Raw genomic sequence first — 19,803 nt, forward strand, 5'->3', positions numbered from 1 at the left:
TGAGGCTCTGTCAGAGAAAAGAGTTTTAAATTGAAGAAAATAGCAGAGAAATATTCAAGACAGCAGAGACAATCCGTATCCATCCTTATGACTGGAGTATTGTCGGAAGAGAAAGCCAGTGGATGTGGCTTGCTAATGGATTTGTGCAGCCAGTAAGCTGTGTATTGTGTTGTGTCGCATGCACACGATGTCGTGCTGCTCGCGAACAAATGTAGGATGAGGCGGTTAGAGGCGGCAGCTTGTAAATGGCTTCAGATGTGTTTGGAGTAACCTCCCCAGACCTTATGAGAGCGTTGGAGGCCCTGGATCAACACCGTTCTCTGTTGGCAGCTGTGAAACACTGACACACACAAGAACCTCACGTTTTTCACCTCACTTTTTTCAATCTTGACACCACGATGCACCGAGAGATGGTTCAGTGTAACATCTCATGCTAAAATATGCTGTGTGTTTTTAAGCAGTGTATCAGGAGGGCACGTTTGATTTGAATAAAGACAGATTGGTGTGTTTGGGAAATGATTAAAATATATAGTGGTTGTAATTTTAAACACAAAATGCACTTTATATTTTTTAATGTGCATGAGCTTTTTCTTTTGGATGCATTTAGTAGCTGCAGTGGATGTGAAACAGCTGCAGGGGAAGGTCTCTTATTATGGAGTGGTGAAGTGTGTCCCTCTCAATAGGTGTAAAACCTCTGAGGTATTCTGAGGACAATTTTCATTTTCTGATGTTAACCAATTCAGAGTGGCAGGCTAAGGCAAAAAAGCAGGTTCAAATATCCGTCGGATGCGGAGGCAGAGAATTTATATTTTATAAAGCTATAATACGTGTGGAGCCCTACAATCGACATTTTTTTTCCTACCAAATCTGTGTAAGAAAAAGGTAAAATATCACCAGGGTAAGGCTTTCATTTTTGTCTTTGTTGTTTTTCACGCTTCCAATTTCTTTCTAAATTCATGAAAAGTGACAGCTAGACAGTGGTCTGTAAATCCAAGTAAATAAAAGGAACACTGACTGAATGAGGCTGTGTAGGAGTGTATTTGCTGCGCCCAGAGATCTTTTTTCATTAGGAAAAACACTCATAAAAAGCCTTCAATATTTTGACTTTGCGGCACAATATACCTGAAAATATGATGGAATTGAAGTTAGTTTTTTTTTTGTTTTTATTTTAACCATCCAATGATCAGCAATTTATAAATATATTGTTTTTTGATACTGTTTTAAATACTGTACTGAGCATACTGAAATCAAAGAATATTTCGCAAGCACTCTTAATTGCTACACACTTCCCACTCTTCTAACACTGCCTTTCCACCTACACCTATTGGCATCCTTTGTATTCTGCTTACTGTAATTCATCTAATAAATAATTTATGCCATTAATTTCTTATCAAGTAAATCACAGCCAAGAAATGTACTATTCATACGTGACAGATTTCAGTTTTTTTTTTTTTCACACCAATCAAATTTGAAAAATAAATACACACACACCATTTTTTATGTGGAAGAGCCTGGCAATTCTCACTGTGAACACATTTTAATTTGTCGTGTTTTTTTCTTGCAGGATTCTCCACGTGACAGGAGTCCTGCATCGTCTAAAGGCATGAAGCAACACTGTGATATTGTGGCTGGTCCATGACGCTACAGTCAGCTCAACCCTCTCCACTGTCCACCTCCCTCTGTTCTCATCATACCGGACGACCAAGCACCCACTGTGTCATCACCACCGAGAATAACCATGGCCAGCAAGAGGAAATCCACTGTACCCTGCATGATACCATCCAAATCCAAACATGCACGTGAGGAAATCATTCTGGGCTCACTACCAGAGCTCCTGCCGACAATCCCTGAAGACAGCATACTCAGCATCTCTGGAGAAGAGTCAGGCCACTGTTCTCTCAAGTCTAAGTGTGCGAGTGAGACACAGAAAGGAGGCACTTACAGCTGCCCTCCCTGCCATTTCGAATCCAGAGACCTGAACTACTTTTTGGATCACATGCACAACTGCCACTTAGATTTTAGGGCCCAGCCCACCTTCTACTGCCTGAACTGTGGGATTTCAGTAGTTCGTTTTGAAGCTCTGGCTCTGCATAACGCCAAGGCCCACCCAAAAATAATGGAGGGCTTGGTCACTGCCTCCCTGATGGTCAACAAAAGGGACAGCATCACAACTGTGGAGCAGAACCTCTTTACTGACTGTGCGGAAAACAAGGAATCTGGGATCCCCTTCATCAAAACACCCATCACAAAGATGATGAAGTCAAAGGGGGAACAGAAGAAGATAGTGGTTTCTCACACTGTCGAGGTACGAAAAATAGATACTGGAAAGGATATAAACCCCAGCATGCTGACAAATGTGCCTGAACTACAAAATGGGGCTCTTAGTCGTACTGGAGCCTCAGCTATGCCGAGGACAACTGTCTGTCACGAAACTACGACGACAGTGTCCAACCATGTCTTTCACCAGCACACTCCCTCCCATTATTCCCCTCCTTCCTCTGATTCCAATAAAGACCTTCCAAAGGTGATGATCCCCCTTAGCAGCATCCCAACTTATGATGCCGCTATGGACACCAGCAGCTTTCTCAAAACATCTTTTGGTAAGTTCCCCTATCCGACCAAAGCTGAACTCTGCTACCTAACGGTGGTCTCTGAGTTCCCAGAAGAGCAGATCAAACTGTGGTTCACTGCACAGAGACTCAAGCAGGGCATAAGCTGGTCTCCTGAAGAGATTGACGAAGCAAGACGGAAGATGTTCAATACAGTGTTCCAAGGTGGAGCTCCTCAAAAACTACCTGCTGCACCTCGGCAGGTCAATCACATTGTCCACCACACAGTTCATCCCAGCTCGAAAGGACCAAACTTCCCAATGGCCAAAGTTCCTTATGGCATTATGAAAACCAGACCTGGAGTCATTGCTAAACATGCTAACATGTCAACCAATCCAAATGTTACCAGAGTGTCATATTCTACTTCAGTCCTGCCGCCAAGGTTCCCACCTGCTGTAAGGACCTCACAGGTATTTACCAAGAATACCCAAGCCACTTTGGAGCCAGACAAGAGTAAAGGCATGGGTCTGGACCTGCCTGTGAGCACTGCTGGTCTCAGCAACAGCAGCAGTCGGAGCAGCAGTTGCAGCAGTAGCATTAGTAATGGTGAGTCTGTCAACAGGAGACAAGGTAACAACAGCCAGACCAACAGTTCTGCCAACATTAGCAATAATGAGCACTGTGTTGCTGAAATTAATGGCAAAGAAAGCATAAAAAGTTGTTCGCCAACTGGATTGGAAGAACAAAATGGTACCAAAAACTCAGTAAACACCAGCAAAGCCAATCCCACCTTCAACAATCACATCAGCGGCACTAACAATCCTCCAGAACAAGCCCATAAAAGTATAACTGATGATGAATGCAACATCCACCAAAACAGCAGTGTTACCAGTGAATACACTCAAACAAGCTGTACTGTTGCTGCTTCCAGCCTGAACCATGCCAGCAAATCTCCAACTGAAAACACCAGCACTACAGATATCACTATGAACAACTCATCTATTTCAGATGAAACTAAACTCAACAAAGACTTTTCTATAAAAGGCATGTCAATCTTACAGCAGCTCATTAAGGATGAAGACACAAATGGCCCTGAGCTGAAAATGCATCCCCTTAATATAAACTTCAAGAGGATAAATATGAATGCACCAGAGATTCCTCCTGAAAGTATACATCAAGAACACAAGCCTGAGACAGCGGAGGTCTGCTTTTCTCCTCCATGGAGTAACAAGACCCCACACCAGCTGCACATCCTCAGACAGGTTTTCTCCACCACACGCTGGCCTAGTAGCCAGCAGTATGAGGATTTAAGTGTTCAAACAGGCCTGCCTAAGTCTGAGGTAGTCCGCTGGTTCAGTGATAGTCGGTACAGCCACAAGAACGGGCAGTTAAAGTGGCAGTATCAGCGCCTGCCTGCAGACCCTGAGGCCCAGAGGGGCCATGGAGATGCTGAACCTGAGTTACAAAAGGACCTTCTAGACAAAAATAAACTTGTAGAGAAGGACATGATAAAGCACCTTGAAGGGGGAGGTCTGAGCTCAGCACAGCAGATGGTATGGCAGGATTCATACCCACCGCTGCTGGGTCTGATGGGGTCTAAGGACAGCAACATGCGAGGAGCTCATGAGGAGGCTGCACCCATGGGAGTCTTACAGGGGCCTTGGTCAGAGAGTGAAGCGGACCACCAGCAGCCAGAGGCAAACCAGTCACTCATTGAACAACAGAATGACACCAGTCAGGCCAGGTAAGGCAGTGAAACAGATTCCTATATTAAACGTAAGGACTCGGGTCCCATTCATTGTTTAGTGGTTATTTTTGAGTATTCAGTTTTGTTTCTCTGTTGAGAAAATAATGTGAGCCTGATGGAGTGATGAGAGCATGACAGGCTGTGTTTGTTGTCAGTGTAGTGTGATGTACAGTAAAAATGTGACAGGAGACGTGTGCAAAAGTACTCAGCATAGATGAGCTTATTCAGACAATCAAAGCTCTGTTTAATCTGCTATTTTTAGACAGGTCTGGGTTGATGAATTATAGATTGAGAGTGCATGCTAATTTATGCGAATTAATCATGGCAATTGTCTACTACGATGATGGATTTCTATAAAGTAGTTTACCTGCACACTCAGGTCTATTTCAGCCACAGCAGTGAGACTATAGCGTCGGCTCTCAGATCACATGTTGACAGTGTCTTCTTTATTTCTTTGTTTGTTTGTTTGTGCGTATGCATGTTAGGGACCGCCTGAGGATGGAACTCCTGGAGGTGTGATGAAACAGGCCCGGTCTTGCCAGAGGAACACCATGTCGGAGGGCTGGCTTGCTCCTTGGCAGTGGTCTACCAGAGTGTTCATGATGACAGCAGATGTGATTGTAGCTGGACCGTAGGACTCTGACTGTAACTGTGAATACCCCTCATCCCTCCTCCAACTCCATCTGCCATCACGTCCTGCCATCGTCAAAAGAAAGAACTTCTCACCTTTTGAGTCCTGTGATGTTTAAGCCTTTCATGCTTCTTTGTGGTTGTGTGGGGAGGGTGCACAATGAGGTCAGTACGAGGGATCAAAGAAAAGAACGAGAAAAGACGCACACTGACTGGAAAACTGACTTGAATAAGCGAAGATAGGATAGGGCCGAGAGATTGTTTCTGGGTCAGATGGAGAAATATATATATATAAGAATACAGTATATATGACCGAATCTGCACTATAAAAGAGGGTTTGTACTGACATGTTGAGTTGTTATTGTTGGCTTTGTGATATTTTTTACTTTTTTAGCAACCAGTACTTCAGCACTGCCTTGAATTTTACATTTTCCGTCTTTTGGTTTTTCAATTCTATTTACTCTTCTGTAGTCACTGTAAGTCCAGATGCAATCAAACATGTTTTATTTAGATATGTATAATTGTTGGTGATCACTTCGCAGTTCAGCTACACGCAAGAGACTATGTACAATGCACTAATGAAGACAATGCTAAAAAACCACACTGCCCCACAGTAAAGGTATTGACTGCTGTGAAGATCAATACACTACACTGCCCTGCAAATGAACAGAGAAAAGCCTGTCACGCTAACGTTGCCTTACTCAGCTCTGTCTATGTGTTTATGACCGTCTGTCCATCACCTTGCTTTCCGGCTACTGTGCTGTCTTTAACAGACGAAACATGAAAAATAATATGCCAGTACATTGATGGTCACTGTTGGTCTATATCTGTGAAAAAAAAAAATAACCTGTGCTGCTTTCTATACTCTAGGAGATATGTTTTAAGCTGTAATTGTTTCAAATATTGCAAAAACAAATTATCAATTTGGTCCCTAGGCACTGACAGAGTGGGATATTGTGCTAGCTAGAGAGCCAAATGAGGAGAATTTTGCTCCTCTGAATTTTCTTGTGTTTATATAAGCATACTGTCACTACATGAATCCTATTAAGCTGCATCTTTGTCAAGCTGCTAATAGCTAAGAACGGTGCTATACCATCCAAAGTGAAATTGGAGGTTGATCTCCTACCAGCAGTGTATGCACTTGTCGAATGTTACAAATTTATTTTGGTTTTAAAATAAATGGAATCTGGACTTACGGTGTAATGATCACTTTAAAACTTTTATGAAATAGTCTGATCATAAAACACTGTTGTATCATCCTTTCTACACTTCTGAATCTTTACAGAATAAACGATACTCACCAAGTAACAATGTCGCATTTTCATCAGTACAGAGGACACACCTTCCAAGGATGAGAAGCAATTATTCCTCAAAACACTACATTTATTCAGTAGAGCCGAGTAGGAAGCCTACAGCCTCACCTACTGGTGAAACACGAGCGATGCAGTTGGATCCCAGTTAGAAATTGTAGTTCTTTGTGAAATTGCTTTACATCGAAACAACCATTGGACAAAGTAAGGGCTCAGACATTAGGTTTACCATCAACACAAGGGTAAAAACATCCCACTCATTCCTCTTCTACCGCTTGCTCCCATTGGGTGTCACAGGTGACTAGAGACCATCCCAGTAACTTTAACCACTGGGTATTGTGTTAAAAACAGTCCCATATAAGATTCATAGAGATTTTGTAGGATTTTATTCATAATTTCCAACCTACAATGATTAAAGGCTATGACAAAAGGTAAAAGTGTGTGAACTTTACATCTAATTACAAATTCCTATTGCAAGAGTGGAATAAAATGAACATAGTTCACATAAAATGTGTTTCCTTTATCTTTACATTATTCTAAAGTTTGTCCAAAACTGTAACAGGTTGTGATTTTTGGCAAGTATACTTCCCTTTGCACAGTTACAAGGAAAGACATCAATTTACTGACTTTAAATACATTATAGCATCATTTCAAGTAACAGAATATTCTTTTCTTGAACAATTACCCAAATCAATGCATGTTACATCAAATGTACACTGGGCAATGAAAGAATCATTGCAGGCAAGGGATGGATAATTCACATTTACAATGGAGAAATATCCCTGATAGAGGCTGTAAAATAATATTCACATTCAGCTTGCTTAAGTCAGTATTGATATGCTCACAATATCCTCTATACCTGCCGCAGCGCCATCTGTCCTTTTTAACAATTGATTGACCAGTTTAAAATTTCTCTACAAGATGACTATGTTCCAACTCTCATACGCACAACACTCAGTTCAAGCTCAATTTCCTCCAAAAGGCGCATGGGTGTCTTTAAGGAATCATTTTTATATTTTTTTCTGACAAAATATAGATACATTAATACATGGGAGCGCTAAAATACAAAGTGAACAGAAAATACAAAGCATTTGTTTTATACTTTAGCTACAGATTGTTAAAAAGTTTGGCATTTCCAGTGAAGGTCCAAGATAACACTAAAGTTCCTCCGTTACTGGGACAATGCCTTCTCGGTTGTGTATTCAGTCTGTACGTCCACTTTTTGCCACTTCTGGACCATACCTTGTTTACCATTTCATTGCTTTTTCAGTTCAAATGGTGTAGAAATCTCTCAATTGTGGCCATCTCAGTTATGCTCTAGGTATCAGATTTTGTTTTTAAAAAGTGTAGTTAAAACCACAAACTTGAATTTAGAATTCATAGTCATCCTCTGCCATGTCAATAGCCCAGGCAAACTTTTCACGTTGGGTTTTGTTGTAGATTTTCTCGATCGGTATTTCCCACTTCTTGCACCTATAGAACAAATGCCTTAGTTTGAGTGACCAAAAGCCAAGGGATTTTTCCAGTAACAAGACACTTACCAGGCCACAGAGATACGCGGGTCTAGGTAGTTTAGCTTAGAAGTGCCAAGAGCTATTTGCTTGTTCTCCTCTCGATCAGTGGCCTGCACTTCAAGCTTCATCAGTTGTTCCTCTATTCTTTGGACAGCCTTCTTCTTAGTCTCCACAGTTCTAAACATCAAATCAAGTTATTTAATTGCTCAATATAAACTAAAAATCGTTGCTACTTTTACTACACACTTTTTGGTTCTCTCGTCCCTTCGCACTTTGGCATCCGCCTTTGCACTTTTAAGCTCTCGCTTAGCATCAGAAAGCTGATCCTTTTTGGCATCAATCTAAAAGAAAATACAAAGACATGATTACATGATGCCTTAAACCTTTTTGACATCAAAAATATAAAACGCTAACCTTAGTTTGCAGGTTTTGCATAGACTTTTCAAATGTCTTGGGTGGAGCCCTCTGATGGTTACAAAGAATAGCCACAGCTCTGTTTGCTCTGTTGTAGGACAAAATCTTGGCTGGAACGTTCTCATCAGCTATAAAAAAAATAAAAGATTAACATAGAAACTTGGAATATTTGGGGGGGGGGGGGGGGGGGGGGGGGGGGGGGGGGGTTTGCACCCAAACGAACCAGTAGTGAGTTGCTTCAGCTGCTGTTGAAGAGTGATTGAGGCGTTGTAGGTACGGAACACTTTAGCTGTCAAACCATCCATCAGTTCCTGAAGATGTTTGTTAAGAACTGAAGTCTTGAAAAGAGAAATGCAGTGTTAACTGACCAGTTTAGACATTGTACTGACAAACCACATTAATTTAGTAAAATATACTTACATTGAGGCGATCAAACAGATCATCCTCAGGCTCTTTATTTTCCATAAACAACTGAAGATTTTTGAACACCTAGCAATAAATAAAAACGATTTAAAAACCGAAGGCAAACATAGCAGGACATTTTTTAAAACAAGGCCACTTTACCCTTTTTTCAACTGGGACCTGGTTGTAATAGCGAATAGAGTCTTTACCCAGGAAGTCAAACTCTACCACAAACTCCTGTCCATCCTTCTCTGGGTAGAGTTTAATGTGCTCGACTCTCAAAGAGCAGCAGCCCACAGTGTCTGCAGTTTCCCCTTCCTCCTTCTCATTTCCCGCCCTCAGGGCCAGCTGGAGCACATCAGGACAGACGGGTTAAACGCTTACAGAAAATCCACTTCTCGCTACATTTAGGCATTCAGTAAATCCATGCCCACATTAGGCACACAAGGCTAAGTGGGGTAAAATTCACCTTATCGATAAAGTAGAGCGCGACAGCTCTTTGTCTGATTCTCATTTCTTTAGATTTCCAGTCTTCTCTGTACTGGTTCCTGATGCGGTCCACGCACTTCTTCAGTCTACGGGCGATTTCATATTTTTGCCAGTCCTTCTCTCCCTAAAACAAAAGCCAATAAGTATCAAAATGAGCTTCTTTTAAATACAAGCATACAATAGAATAGAAATAAGACAAACGTCAAGACATTTAAAGGCTAAGTGACAGAACAGCCACCTTTATCCTCGAGCTTGGATTGAGCATGATGTATTTGATTGACCCCTGTATGTTCTCAGTCCACGAAACCAACCAGGTGACTTTGTTGTCATGGCGAACTTCCTTCCACTTGGTGCCAGGAGGGGGTGCGGGGTGTTTAGAGTCCCTACAAGGTGCAGATTATTAGCAATGATCAATGTAGTTCAATAATCTAGGTAACAATACTACACTTACTTGCTGCAGTTGATAATGATGTCTTGAGGCCTGAGACGACGTTTCAGCATACCCATTTTAGGATGATCTCCACGACCACGGAAGAGACCTGGGGGCTCAATGCGAAAGTTGGCAATACGTTCTCTGTGGTTGTCCATGATGCAAAAGCCATATTGCTGCAAAAGGCGCTCATTTTCTTCTTTTATTTTCTGTGGGACATAAATATAGCCATTTAGAGAAATATCCCATTGGTGGGCACTTTTTAGATTAAGACTTTACCAGTTTTTCATCTTTAGTTTTGGCCTTTCTAGCTTCAGACTGTGCCTTGAAGTATTCAGCCATTTCAGTAAAATTGCACTTCTTCAAGTCTGTGATTGTAGACTTTTCCTCTGATGTCATTTCCTGCACAAAACACAAAATCTGATTATAGACGAGACAATTCCCTCGAGACCAAATGTGAGGGATTGTGTCAAGAAAGACCAGATTTTGACATAATCAATTGAAATGTGTTCACTTTTATCATATTGTGGTACTGCTTTTTATACAAATAAATGCAGTACAATTTCCAGTTTTATTTAACGTGACATTTGACCTATCCAAGCCAATCTAAATTATAATAAAAACTATCAAGTTCAATGCCATGCATCCCATCTCCAGATCTTAAGGATGGTTTGCTCAAATCCATCTATGATTACCATGCGCACGTCCTGTATCAGCTTTGCACATGGCCATTAATCATTTTCAAACAATCCGAGTAGGATTGATTCTATACCTTTCTCCAGTCTTTGAAAAAGTTTTTACGGAACATGTCTTTAGTGGTGTACTCGTGCTCAAGCATTTTGGCAAAGAATGTGGCCACCTCTTCTGCTTCAGGGCGCAGCTTCATGTGTTTACCTATAAAAACATAATTAGCAGTTTATTACTCATATCAATAAAACTATGTTTACAAAAGCTTAGAGCTGATCAATTCAGCGCACAGCAGCTCCACAGATTTGAATAAAGCCCTTTGATGGAAGCTACTTTGACTACTTTTTGGGCTCACTGTGGCAAGCAGTGTGGTATACATATACAAAATAGTACTTTTAATGTAGTCTGTAGTTATTACTGTACATAACACATTTCAAATGCCCTTTCTGAAAATGTAGCCTTTAAATGTCATGCTGTACAAGACAATTAGATATGAATGACCCCCCCATCAAGACAAAATTAAATTAAGCTTAGCAAGTGTACAATTGTGATTAAAACACACTTCTGAGTGACTACGTTGAATGTGGTATGGTTGGGCATTCTTACCGTCATAGTAAAATTTGACACGGCTTGGCAGAGGCTCATACGGAGGTGCAAATACTGGTCCATTGTGTTCCAGAAATTTCCATTTCACACCATCGGTGTATCTTTCCTCTTCCCACCTGAAGGAGGGTCAGTCAGTCACACAAACGCCAAATGCAACAATTGAGCAGCGCACAAAACTTACCATTTCCACTTCTCCTCGGGTTCTTTCTTGGCCTTCTTTTTACCATCAGCCGCTTCCTTTTTAACCTTTCCTTTAATTTTTGCCTTGGTCTAAAAAATAAAATAAAAATGATGACCACCCATTCCCTCATACAGCGACATTGACATGTCAGTCTCACATCTTCGTGTTTTCTTTTTTTAGCCTTCTTGTCATCTTCTGTCTTTATTTTCTTGGGCTTGAATTCCCCACTAAAAACACAATAATGTGTTAAAGAACTAAAAGGAATCAAGGATTGAAAAAAAGATATCGATAAAATAAATAATTAACGTACTTGTCGTCATCCCGCTCCCTCTTTAGAGACTTCTCATATTTGGGAGGGTGGTAAAAGTCATCTGGCTCAGACTTCACGTGCATAGGGCTGCAAGACAAAGTCATATTAAAAAGGGTCTATAAATGCTCTATAAATACAATCCATTTAAAACAAGTCGTTCGTCTGATGCGGCACACACCCACCAGCGACTTTGCATGGGAGACATACCTGCCAAAGCCATTTTCCCTTTCCTTCTTGATTTTACCATCCAAAGACTTAATCTGAAAAAAGGATACAGACGCTTTAACTAGCACAAGCATTACTGGAAGAATTAACCCAACAACAAATGCGGGCTATAAGTTACCTTTTCCTCCTTCCGCTTTTCTTTGTGCTTGTCTGCGCTGCCATCTTTGTGCCTCAGCTTTTCCTTCTCCCGATGTTTTTTGTCAGATGAGTCCTTAAAGTCACTAAAATGTATTGATTATAATTAATTGAAGTCTGTACCATCAAGCCCACAAGACAAAAGATCTGCAAAAGATCACAGTACTTGTTGCTATATTTGGACTTTTCCCTCTCCTTGTCCTTCTTGTGGTCTTTGCGTTTGTGCTCCTTGTACTTTTCTTTGTGAGAGTCTGGGGACAAAGAACGCTAATCATGATTATTCAAGTCACAATAAGAACCAAAAAATAATAATAATAATAATAATAATAATAATTAGGACCATTTAGATACAAAATTAAGTACTTTTATTTAAATGAATCTTAACAGGTTTATGTATTTAATCTTTTTATCCAACTTTTGTTTTATTGTTGTTACAGAAAGCTACATTTTGTAAAGCCGGACACAAATTTGAGGAACAGTAACATGTTAGACCACTGGAATGAAAAGAATTAAAGATTTTACTGTTGTTTAGTCTCAATAATTATGAATAATCTTTACATCATAATGTTTTTTTCTCACAATAATCGAAACACTAACATTTGATATAGTGACATCCCTTAAGGCTTGTGCCCTGTCAAACTGCAGCCAAGATCATTAATTGAATTTGCCAACACATTGATCTAAATTAAGCCTTTCCAGGTACATCACTAGCTGTTAAGACATTCAGGCCTGGTCTCAAGTCAAATATTTAACATTCAAATGAAATGTTAAAAATAAATAAAAATAAAAACATTTGAAATGTGTGTGCACAAATGACAGATACAAAAATCATGTGTCCATCTGCACATTTTATTGTCCCGAATAAAGTACAAATTTAAAAAAAAAAAAAATCCATGACAGTATTTCATTTTTAAAGGTGTTTCAAAAGAACGTATTTAGACTAAAGTGTTGAATAAAAGTGGTCTAAAGAGAGTAGTTGACATAAGTTGCGTGTTAACTGAGAGTGTCTTCCACATCACGGCACAGCCATCTGCACTTCATGTCTGGACTCTGTTTCAGTAGACAGGCCGCTACAGCGAAAAAGAAAATGGCGCAGAGACTAAGTCCTCAACCCCCAAACCCTCACTTTTAAAGAGGCATTAGAGCATTAAAATCCCACAAACTAATAAAACCATCGCAGCATATCGATAAATCACGTCAAGAGCTTTCCCAAAAACCTCTCACATAGTTTGATTTATTTCAACAAAGGTTTGATCAAGGCCTCTCTTTTGAACAATAGACGCTTATGCGTGAGACAGAGGACTTAGTCTCTGGACGCCATTGCTGTCCTTTGCTAAGAACTACCCTACTGCTCGATTTGATCAATAAACACAATTATCACTTTAAAAGACATTTAAAGTAGGGTCAATACAACTCACCATTGACTCTGGAGCCACAGTCAATCTGCAAAGTATGAAACAAGTGTTAAAACATCTTAAAAGCGCTCAATAGCGAAGCAACTTTGAACTTGCTGGATGTCAGGATAGTTTGTTAGCTCCCGGCTAGCTCGCCTAGCACACCGTGCCATCTGATCGAATGGCATGTTAGCAGTTAGCAACCGAAACCGTTAGAGCTAACGTGGGACACCGCAAATGATTCATAATCTGAGAGCCACACAAATATCTACATTATCACAATTTAATATGCCTGTCCGGCAAAACACGTTGTTGATACTGCTTAAAAATCGTGTGAATGGGGCCCGATAAATAGCTGTGTATCACAATATGAGGTGGCACACAAACAGTGGGCTAACGCGTGCTAGCAGCTACTATTCTTAAGTTAGCAAAGTTCCCTGTCAAAGCCTCGCAGATAAGGGAAGTGTGTTCGATGACTTTATATCTTTGACCATGTAAAAATGAAATCACCTTTACCTTGTTTTCGTTCTGGAAATGGTCCCCACTCATTTCCTAGAGTGTTTTTTTGTTTGTATTAAAAACAGACTACTATCAAGACACTCCACACCGGACGAGAGGCAGACTGAGCAATAGCGCTGTTGTGTAAGAACCAAGTCCCAAAAGTACCCCACAGCGCATGCGCCACAATTTTAAATGGATCACAGAATTGTAGCCCCTCCTTTCAACCTAATGTGCTGCTCCCTGGCCCCGAGGAGCCCCCACTCCACATATGTCTAGAGTGAGACTAGAGGACTTTTATGCAATCCTTTTGCAAACAGTCCATCATTCAGGATGGTCAGGAGGCAAACACTCCTGACCATCTCCTGACGGACAGGCGTGCCCGCGTCATTTTTGCACATATCAATTCTAATTCTGTGACTATTAGTCTTCCTCGGGCAACAAATAAATATTGTCTTGTGGATATTATACCAAAGTTATTTTGGAAAATAAGTTATTCACCCTATATAAAGAGTAGGTTTCTCTACAGGAGCTATTTTTCTGCCTGGAGGTGAGAAGAGGGGTGGACCCACAAAAGAGTAATAAAGGTAGCCCTAAAGGCCAAATGTCCTGAATTACACCTCACACATAAATAAATGACTCAAAATGTATCTGCGACTATTTCAATGTGATGCTTGACGTTATGCGCTTTGCTTACCATAAATCCAAAAGAGGGTGCCATTGGCCACAAACGTTTTTTAAATGCTCAAAGATATGGCCATGAACAATGGACTAATTCTCACTGAAATTACACATTACTTGGATCTATAATGACCTACCCAGTTAAAGCAGTTAAACCTGGTTTAGTTTGTTTGGGTATTTCTAGATAAGTCTACTTTTAGTGGTAAGTATAGTACTATGTATGTAGCTTTACAGTACAGGGGATGTTTCCTATGAACATTGTTTAATCTGTTTTTACTGTCGCCCTTGTGATTTTGGGTGTTACAAAAATATATTTGATTAAATTGAATATGTATGCAATGGCCATGCATTTCTATGGTTGAAATCACATAGTTAAACACAAAAATACCAAACAACCTGAGCTGAGAAGAAGCCCACAAAGTCCTGTGTTACTAAATACAATTAGGCCCACTTAAAGGTGCACTATGTAACTTTTCTGATAGAGGATCAGCCATCTCCGCGGAGGTGTTGCTTTTATAAGCCTGTCCTGGAGAAAAGCAGGTGGCACCAGCAGGCAAAGTTACAGGTTCCGCTCACAGATAAATGCTTGTTTTTCAAGGTTTGCCCAACAAAAAATGCAAGATAGAAACATTCCAGGCAAAGCAATAACATCTCCATGGAGACAAACCGGAGGCAGACTCTCCACCTGATTACAAGTGGACTTTAAAGTAAAAAAGTAAAATGTAGAGACTCAAAGAATTAGACTTGTAAAAGACAAAGTCAAATACTAAATGAGTGGACAACATCTGACATCCAATTTACTGTAATTGATTTAAACATTGCACATTAATATTCTGGTATGCCCAAAGAACAGACCATAAAAGTGACACTGAAAAGAAAATCTACAAGCCTAAAGCTGTACTTTGTCCTGCAGACCAACGGAAAGAGTATTCAATTTTCAATGTCATACAATTACTCAAGTAGCCCTCGGGTAAAGCATACAGTGTATTGAAACTACAGTAAGAAGTACAGGTAGTTACTAATTACCCAAGATGCTGGCTTGTGCAAATGAGAACAACTAAGAAAGATGTCAAACATATGTGCTTTATTTTGTATGATTAGTCATTACTGAACTGATCAGACAGAAATCACAAACGTTTGAGAAAACATTTATTAACATTTATTAAATACATTCATTACATAATACATCTTCAAGCTCATCTTAAATAAGCCAATGGAAACACATTAACCAAACATAATAAAAAATGTAATTTTGATTGCTGAGTAATTGTTATAACATGTTATAACTACCTTTAATTGTATAAAAGCAGTCATAATTACAAATCTGTTCTGGGGACACTGCGTCCACACTGTGTCAGGTGCTCAAAGTTGCTGTTGCAAGTCTGACAAAGGGAGCGGCTTGATTGGTTTATGGTACAACAACATGTAAGAGTCACATAACAACCTCCTCACAAGTTCAGGGACCTGAGAAGTGTTGGTGCAAGCCTGCTCCTCCTCTGACTGAGATAAAAAGTCACCCACTTCTGGACAAGCACAGACTTCTGGAATGTTGTAGCCACTTTGATCATTACCTACAAGAAAAAAGACATAGTGAGATGATTAGACATCAGCTGGAGGGAAGGAAATGTGATGGACGTCAGTCTTATCTAAATCTGTCAAGGACATTTTATCTGTGCAAGTCACTGTTAACAATGTACATGCAAAAACAAAGACAAGTTAGAGCTAGCACAAATAAAATGTAAAATACAAAATGATAGCTTACCGCATCTGTCTGCCATGCTATCAAAAAAAAGCCAAGACTTAGGGTCCGTGCCACATTTGACAAACGACACATAATGGCTGGTTTGAATACACAGAACGGCAAACAGTTGCATGGTATGTCTGGGCACTGGTGCTTCAGTGGTCGTCCTTGTGGGGGCCACCAGCGGTTTTGGGAAATGGCTTTGTCTTGTGGGATGGGTATGCACCTTTTTAAATAAAATGCAATTACTGTCAACATGTGAAATGTGTGTTTGTAGAAGACATTACATGAAAACAGACGTACCTGTGTATTGCAAGTAGCGCAGTACTGTTTGATTCTCCCTGGGTGCAACTTACGATCAGGTAAACACTGCAAACACTCAAACTCTGCCAAGCATCCACAGAGAAAGCATTCTCTTGGACCTAGTCAAAGCAAGTAGTTCATATTAGTCACGTTAAATGCAGCAGTTTTAATTGTCTACTTTTTCTTACAATTATAAAGAAGATCTGTGATATCGAGTTCAACTGAAGGAATGATGTGTGAAAACATCTTGTATTTGCTCCCAAATCTGGGCATCTGTATCATCAGACATGATGGCGCCTGAAAAGTGAATGTAATACAATTTATTAGCACAGGTATTTCACACACATATTATTCCAAACACCCACCACTTTAAACTTGAGATCACTGGATAAACAGGACGTGTCAAGGAGCTGCTGGACAGTCGGCATGGGACACATCTGTTCTTTTTCCAAAAATATCTGTAACGTGTAGGTATCTTGGTGTGTCTCTCCCCTGGAACTATAAAAAAAGAAAGAAACAAAAATCATTAGTGGAATAAAAACAAAACAAAAGCATAGATTGCGTGTCTGGCATTACCTGAGTTTGAGTAAAGGTTCAATGCATAGCACCTTCTGAAAAAGGACAGTGATGAATTCCTCTGGGTCTGAAAAAAAGTTAAGATGTTTATACTTTACTGCTGAAATGAACTAAATGACTTTTGAGTGCATTTAGATATAGGAAGAGTTTACCTTTCTCCTCTGTACTGAAAGTATCACACCCAAGCTCTTTACGAAAATTCATCACACTCTCAGCAGGAACAAATCCTTGCCTGTAAAAAATATCCCAGCACGTTAGACTTTTTTCTCTGTCGAAGCTGATCTATTTGACCGGCAAAAAAGAAAGACAAATTAAATGCAAAAAATATAAAAATGTAAGTAATAATCTTCAGTGTTGTTGTCCAGTATGCACTCTTGACAAGCCCAATTTCAGAACTACGGTATTTGTTATGTACAAAACGACAACAAAACCAAAAGTGCTTGCACCTTGACACACAAATACCAAGGTGACCTGACAGTTAGTACCTCCGTAAACGGTTGATGATTTTCCTCAAAGTGCATGTTGTTGGTGGCTCAATGTCAAGAGGCTTCTGAAAGAGTCTGTCCAGAACCAGGGACGAGCAGAATAAACTGAAAAGAAGAAAAAAACAAAAAACCCACCAGGGTGGGTTCATGGTAAAAAAAAAAGGTTTCAAAAGGAGTCATCTGGACACTGTTTTAGAAGTAAATACATTTTGGCTGCCATCCGGAACCAATTATCAACATTTTAGGCTGTTCAAAGTTGTGCCAACATAATCTGGCATACTTTAAACAGAAAAACAGGATCTAGTTTTACCTGAAGAGCGTGGCATCGAGATAACATGAGTTAATGTGGCCCTGAATCCCTTTCATCTTTCCGACAAGTACAGAAAACGCCTGAGATTCTGTGAGAGGTGGAACATGATCCTCAGACTCTTCAAAGGGAGGGACTGATAGAAATATAAAACACATTTACATTTAGAATTACAATATAAAACATCAATTTGTCGTCAACAAATCACTTCGAGCTGTAACTGCCTCCCTCAGGGCCACAACCAACACAAATTAATATACTCTATAAGGTTGGGCCCTGAAGTCAAAAAGGTTAGAATAGATCCTGCCTTAGAATAAATTGTGCATAAGCCAATATCACTTGTTTGACATTAAATGAATAATGTGAGCAGATGCATGTCATTTAAAACAAAGAATAATTGAAAAATACCTAAAAGACATAACAACTAAAATTCACTGAATCAAGTTTCAAATCAAGAAAAGATCTATCTGACATGACTCCGATGATGAGAGCTTGAAAAACTTTGGTGGGATGCTCTTATAAAAAATTTACAAATTTCATGATCCCAAAAACAATGTAACTAAATATAAATGTATTATTGTTACTGATGAAATTGTAATATTGTTTTCAAGAGTTGCATTCTGTATGATGCTTTTCACGAATAAAATATTTTACTTTCATATAAACCATCCATCTATCCATCCATTTTCTACCGCTTGTTCCCTTTCGGGGTTGCGGGTGACTGGAGCCTATCCCAGTGACTTCGGGCCTTAGGCGGGGTACACCCTGGACAGTGGCCAACTCGTCGCAGTTTCATATAAACTATATATTCAATTCATTACAATTTATTTTTGTAACGCTCAAAAACACAACAGCGGTTGCCTTGAAGGGCGACAGTGAAATACAGATATATATTTTATAAAATCCAAAAATAAAATTTAAACACTGCTAGAGTTTAGAAGGCAACATCAGCTTCTGTCCAGTTTCTCAATTTATTTTTAGATTTGACAAAAAATCTGCTTTGATCAAAATATTCCCCATTCATTTCCATGAACATGTGAAATGTGAAAAATTGTGTCACCTTGTGTTTTTTCTTTACTGGAGCCCACACTGTCCACACTGGAATCAAATCTACTGTCAGCATGGCACTTTGTCTTCGGAATGAACAGAGCCTTGTTTCCTGTGCAGATGAAAAACCTCTTTCCTCCGTATGTACCATCGGAACAGCCTTTTATGTCATAGTCCTAAAACAAGAATAAGGCAATAATTAAGAGCCTACTTCAAAAAGTTTCATAAATTGCTAATAACTAAAAAACAACTTACTAATTCAATACCAGCCCATTCACCGGTCTTCCCTTCTAGAGCACCTGTCCAACGGATGACTCCGTACACAGTGACTCCAGAGTTTGACTGGACCTCCACCAGAGAGCCCACCTCCAGGGGAACTTGGGGGGTGCTTTCACTTCCCTGTGGCTTGACGTTTGGTTGACCAACAGATCTTAAACTTGGCCTTGACTTGATGAGACTTACAGGTCTGTGAGTTTGACCTGTAAATAGGTATGAGGAGACATTGTTGCTAGAAAGTCACATGGCATATTCTTGCACTTGTGTCATATGCTCATCTCATCAGATTAGCCTCGGGCAAAGATACCACAAGCCTCCCAAAGGTATGTTCTGTGACATAAACCATGTGATCGTCTTCATTCCAGAGCCACAGACCCGGTTTTTCAAGTTGAGGACATCATTACTCATGACCCCCCAGATTTAAAATGTTTTAATGTTCTACAGCAGGGAAGGGTTGGATTTTAAAAGCCAATAGAATCACACTGAGGATCTAGATGTTCCAAAAATGAACAAATAAAATAACACCTGTGCATGCAATGACTCACCTTCCTTCCACTGAACTCCGAGGGGGACAGAGTGCGACGGGACAACTTGAACAATATCTGCAGCACTGAACAGAGGTGGAGGAATGGGTTTCTTCGATGCAAAAGTGTGGTCTGTGTCCTAAGAATGAAGACAAACAAAGGCAACTTTAGAAATACTATCAACATGTCAACAGTCGATGTCATCAGTGTGAAATGTTGCGTACGGTCACATGTTCTCTCAATCCTAAAACCATCAGTGTACACATGTCTGAACACTAGATCCAAATCACAGAAGCAGCTCCCAGTACTCGCCTTTAGGAACACCTTTTTCCATTCCTCCAC

General features: G+C 40.0%; 4 protein-coding genes across 5 annotated transcripts in view; 2 read left to right on the plus strand and 2 right to left on the minus strand.

The window, feature by feature from the left end:
• Positions 1-6,237, plus strand: part of zhx3a (zinc fingers and homeoboxes 3a) — a 30,329-nt gene extending 24,092 nt beyond the window's left edge. For both annotated transcript variants that reach the window (XM_072451960.1, XM_072451959.1), the window contains exons 2-3: positions 1,565-4,293; positions 4,782-6,237. In XM_072451960.1, coding sequence (XP_072308061.1) covers positions 1,739-4,293; positions 4,782-4,815 — 2,589 coding nt within the window. In that variant the 5' untranslated portion in view covers positions 1,565-1,738 and the 3' untranslated portion in view covers positions 4,816-6,237. The remainder of the gene's footprint in view (positions 1-1,564; positions 4,294-4,781) is intronic.
• mafbb (v-maf avian musculoaponeurotic fibrosarcoma oncogene homolog Bb) overlaps positions 1-19,803 on the plus strand; it is a 185,404-nt gene that overhangs the window by 70,941 nt on the left and 94,660 nt on the right. The gene's annotated exons all lie outside the window — the stretch shown is intronic.
• Positions 6,608-13,691, minus strand: top1a (DNA topoisomerase Ia). Its single transcript, XM_072451961.1, has 21 exons — positions 13,540-13,691; positions 13,048-13,072; positions 11,796-11,880; positions 11,613-11,715; positions 11,477-11,529; positions 11,270-11,356; positions 11,117-11,186; positions 10,960-11,048; positions 10,779-10,894; positions 10,258-10,379; positions 9,765-9,887; positions 9,507-9,694; positions 9,294-9,438; positions 9,036-9,179; positions 8,729-8,914; positions 8,585-8,653; positions 8,388-8,502; positions 8,165-8,292; positions 7,997-8,091; positions 7,778-7,927; positions 6,608-7,709 (listed from the first exon to the last, which is right to left on the minus strand). The coding sequence occupies exons 1-21, from the start codon at positions 13,570-13,572 to the stop codon at positions 7,607-7,609; spliced, it is 2,229 nt and encodes a 742-aa protein (XP_072308062.1). The 5' UTR covers positions 13,573-13,691; the 3' UTR covers positions 6,608-7,606.
• cyld2 (cylindromatosis (turban tumor syndrome) 2) overlaps positions 15,346-19,803 on the minus strand; it is a 5,294-nt gene continuing 836 nt past the window's right edge. The window contains exons 2-13 of the mRNA XM_072451962.1: positions 19,483-19,600; positions 18,917-19,140; positions 18,675-18,837; positions 17,618-17,750; positions 17,308-17,412; positions 16,975-17,054; positions 16,823-16,889; positions 16,612-16,744; positions 16,435-16,543; positions 16,247-16,365; positions 15,965-16,169; positions 15,346-15,773 (exon numbers count right to left, since the gene is read on the minus strand). Coding sequence (XP_072308063.1) covers positions 15,565-15,773; positions 15,965-16,169; positions 16,247-16,365; positions 16,435-16,543; positions 16,612-16,744; positions 16,823-16,889; positions 16,975-17,054; positions 17,308-17,412; positions 17,618-17,750; positions 18,675-18,837; positions 18,917-19,140; positions 19,483-19,600 — 1,665 coding nt within the window. The 3' untranslated portion in view covers positions 15,346-15,564. The remainder of the gene's footprint in view (positions 15,774-15,964; positions 16,170-16,246; positions 16,366-16,434; positions 16,544-16,611; positions 16,745-16,822; positions 16,890-16,974; positions 17,055-17,307; positions 17,413-17,617; positions 17,751-18,674; positions 18,838-18,916; positions 19,141-19,482; positions 19,601-19,803) is intronic.

The sequence above is a fragment of the Eucyclogobius newberryi genome, unplaced genomic scaffold (genome assembly GCF_026437365.1).
Source record: "Eucyclogobius newberryi isolate DKJ021-1_F unplaced genomic scaffold, fEucNew1.0.hap1 SCAF_19, whole genome shotgun sequence".
In the NCBI taxonomy this organism is placed as follows: domain Eukaryota; kingdom Metazoa; phylum Chordata; class Actinopteri; order Gobiiformes; family Gobiidae; genus Eucyclogobius; species Eucyclogobius newberryi.